Here is a 2941-nt window from a genome sequence, read left to right on the forward strand (position 1 = left end):
TTGTGCCCAGTCCTGGGGTTCTTGAAGGCAGTAGCAACTCAGATGGGCCCCCAGGGCACACGATGGGAGTGGAAGTGGTTTGAAATCACTATTGCAGTATAGGCAGGTGGTGATGGCAGCTTGTGACCTCTCTAGAAATCTGGGAGGGAGGTGGAAGGGGCTCAAAGTCACTCCTGGCACCTAGGCAGGCAGTGGTGGCAGCTGCCGTGAGAGCCCATGCAGGTGATGTCCTGCTCTCTGCAAGTGTGCATGTGGGGAAGAAGGCTACAATCTGAGTTCTGCCCCTCCTCTTGTGTACCACCCAAACAATGGTGACTGGGCTCCATGGTGGCTCAGGCTTCTGCCACACAGTCTCATTTGTGGTTGTACTGGATTCCAGCCTCCACCCACCCCAAACCCAGGATGTTTTCACATAGCCAGCCCCAGTCCTCTCCCTGGGTTGAACCTCTGAAGCCCAAGTTCCAGCACCCAGCCCACACCAGTAGATGCACACCTCAAGCTGAGGACAGCAGGGTGGTGGCACTGACCATTTGTGGCATTCTCCTCCTGCTCTGCCTGCTGTCCACCAGCTGCTGCATTCTCCTCTGAGGCTCTGAAGCTCCGCTTCTGTCCTAGCCAACCTCTCTACCTGTGAGGCTTCCCAGGGTACAGGAATCTTTCCTCTTTCACAGCCCCCTTCCAGGGGTGCAGGACTCGTCCTGATTCCTTTCTGACTTTCTTTTTTTCTCTCTCTCTTTTTTTTAACCCAGTTGCATGGAGATTTTCTTGCCCTTTCAGCAGTCTGAGGTTTTCTGCCAGCATTGAGTAGGTATTCTGTGAGAATCATTCCATGTGTGGATGTATTTTTGATTTATTTGTGGAAGAAGGTGGGCTTTATATCCTATTACTCTGCCATCTTGTGCACTTTCCAGATGTGTTTAATACTTAAATCAATAGACTGAATAACATAGATTTTTCTCCCTAATGTGGGTGGGCCTTGTGCCTTCAAGCTGAAGGCCTGACTAGAACAAAATGCCTGGCATTCCCCCTAATAATAGGAAAATTCCTTCTGCCTGGATGCCTCTGAACTGAGACATGGGTTTTGTCTTAACTTTAGACTCAGACTGAGACATCAGCTCTTCGTGGGTCTCAGGCCAGCTGGCCTTCAAACAAGAACTTTCACCATTGGCTGTCCTAGGTCTCCGGCTTGCTGACTACAAATATTGGATCTTGTCAGCCTCCCCCTGTAATTGCTTTAGCCAATTCCTTTTAATAATTGCCATAATTGCCTATCACTTCTGTTTCTCTGGAGAATGCTAATACAGTGATAAAATACAGGTATTAATACATAATGTTAAACCTGAGACAACGTTCTGTCAGCTTAAGCTTGTTGGGTTGCAGGCTGTTACTCTCTGTTCTTCCAGAGGTGATGGGTAGGACATGCTACCATAAGCAATAACTCTTTCCACACTCATCTTAAATGTCACTCATTTCACTGATGAAAACATGTTGTATCATCCAGTATGTCAACTTCTAAAGGCCCTGTTGGTGACTGGAGATAAAGAGAGCTAAAGCCTCTTGCTGAGAGACTTTATAGGGTTGTAGGCTGGTGTACTCCCAGTCAAGGAGTTCTCTCAGTGCCCCTAGGTTATAAATTAACAATAACACACACATATATTGTCTGTACTGAGATATTTTAAAATGAAGTACAGACAGTATAACAGGCCTTTTATTGCTAGTACATAGGCCACCAAACCCTTCCTACATAACCTAGTAATTTCCTGTCAGTAGCAATAACTTGAGGCCTTCCTCTTTTATTCTACATTCTATATTATGGGACTGTCCAAGAAATATGGCATTTCATATTTAGTACAAGACTAACTCTTCAGATTCAGGCTCTATTATCTATAGTTTTAGGAGCATTTAGAGACAGGTGTCTTAATGTGACACGTCTTTACAGACTTGTATTGAGAATCTTAGCTCACAGGCTTTTCTGAAGATAGACCATTTCATTGCCCAAGTATAAATGCATCCTGCAGCATTTCATGGAAGCAAATCACATGGCTTCTGGGTTCTTTTGAGTATGTGAATTCACAGACACAAAACAGATATTCACTCTGTAATATCCCAGCCTCTCAGTTGGATATCTCTTTCTTTAAAATGATTCCAATTCCTATACACTTTCCATCATATTCATTCCCTTGGAATAAGAAAATAATATGTACTTCTCTGTCTGTTTACATTGTTTTAAAAAATACCATAGGATATGGGGCTGATGCTCACTGCCTTCTATGAAACCCTGGCATATAGATGAGATCATCCAGGAACTAACATCTTTTGTCTTTTAATAATAACCTTTGTATTTTAACATAGCCATTGCTGGTCAGTTTCCATTGTTGACTCAGCTTAGCAATGCCACCGATACACTGATTATTTTTTTTTTTTTTAATTTTTTTCACTTCAGTTCCTAATGTAAGCCACTCTCCAGAAGATTCTGAAAGTAATTTCAAATTGGGAATAACATTTGGATCTTTGAAAAAGGCCATAACGAAATCATCCTTGCGATAAGCCTGAAACGTCTGGTCAAACCCGAACGCCTGCGCCTCGATTCTACCCAGCATAGACCACTGGCGGAGCCGGCTGGTAGTCTGTGGGGTGCTCAGAGACTGGAAGGTTTTCTGAGGCAGGAATCTGAAGCTGTAGACGCCCAAATCACCCGGCTCCCCGGCCGCCATCTTGGTCCTCCCGATACACTGATTATTGATAACCACTAGCTAGCTAACTGTGCTTGTTTTCAGCCTCAAAAGCAGTGGCCAATTTAAATTCCACATATATGAAAATACTGCCTCAAGCCAAAGGCAGTGTCCAAATAAGGTATCTTTATCAATTTGGTACTTCTTCAACACAAGAGAGCAACACGTAAAGGGAACTTCCAAGTCTTAACCTGAGTACTTCTTGGGGG

The 2941-nt window shown here is 44.1% G+C and overlaps 1 protein-coding gene across 1 annotated transcript; it reads right to left on the bottom strand.

Annotated features, from left to right (window-relative positions):
- Positions 1–2306: 2306 nt before the first annotated feature.
- Positions 2307–2718, bottom strand: LOC133235273 (cilia- and flagella-associated protein 300-like). The gene has a single exon (XM_061396552.1). The coding sequence runs from the start codon at positions 2712–2714 to the stop codon at positions 2307–2309; it is 408 nt and encodes a 135-aa protein (XP_061252536.1). The 5' UTR covers positions 2715–2718.
- Positions 2719–2941: the final 223 nt, after the last annotated feature.

The sequence above is a fragment of the Bos javanicus genome, chromosome 2 (genome assembly GCF_032452875.1).
Source record: "Bos javanicus breed banteng chromosome 2, ARS-OSU_banteng_1.0, whole genome shotgun sequence".
Lineage (NCBI taxonomy): Eukaryota > Metazoa > Chordata > Mammalia > Artiodactyla > Bovidae > Bos > Bos javanicus.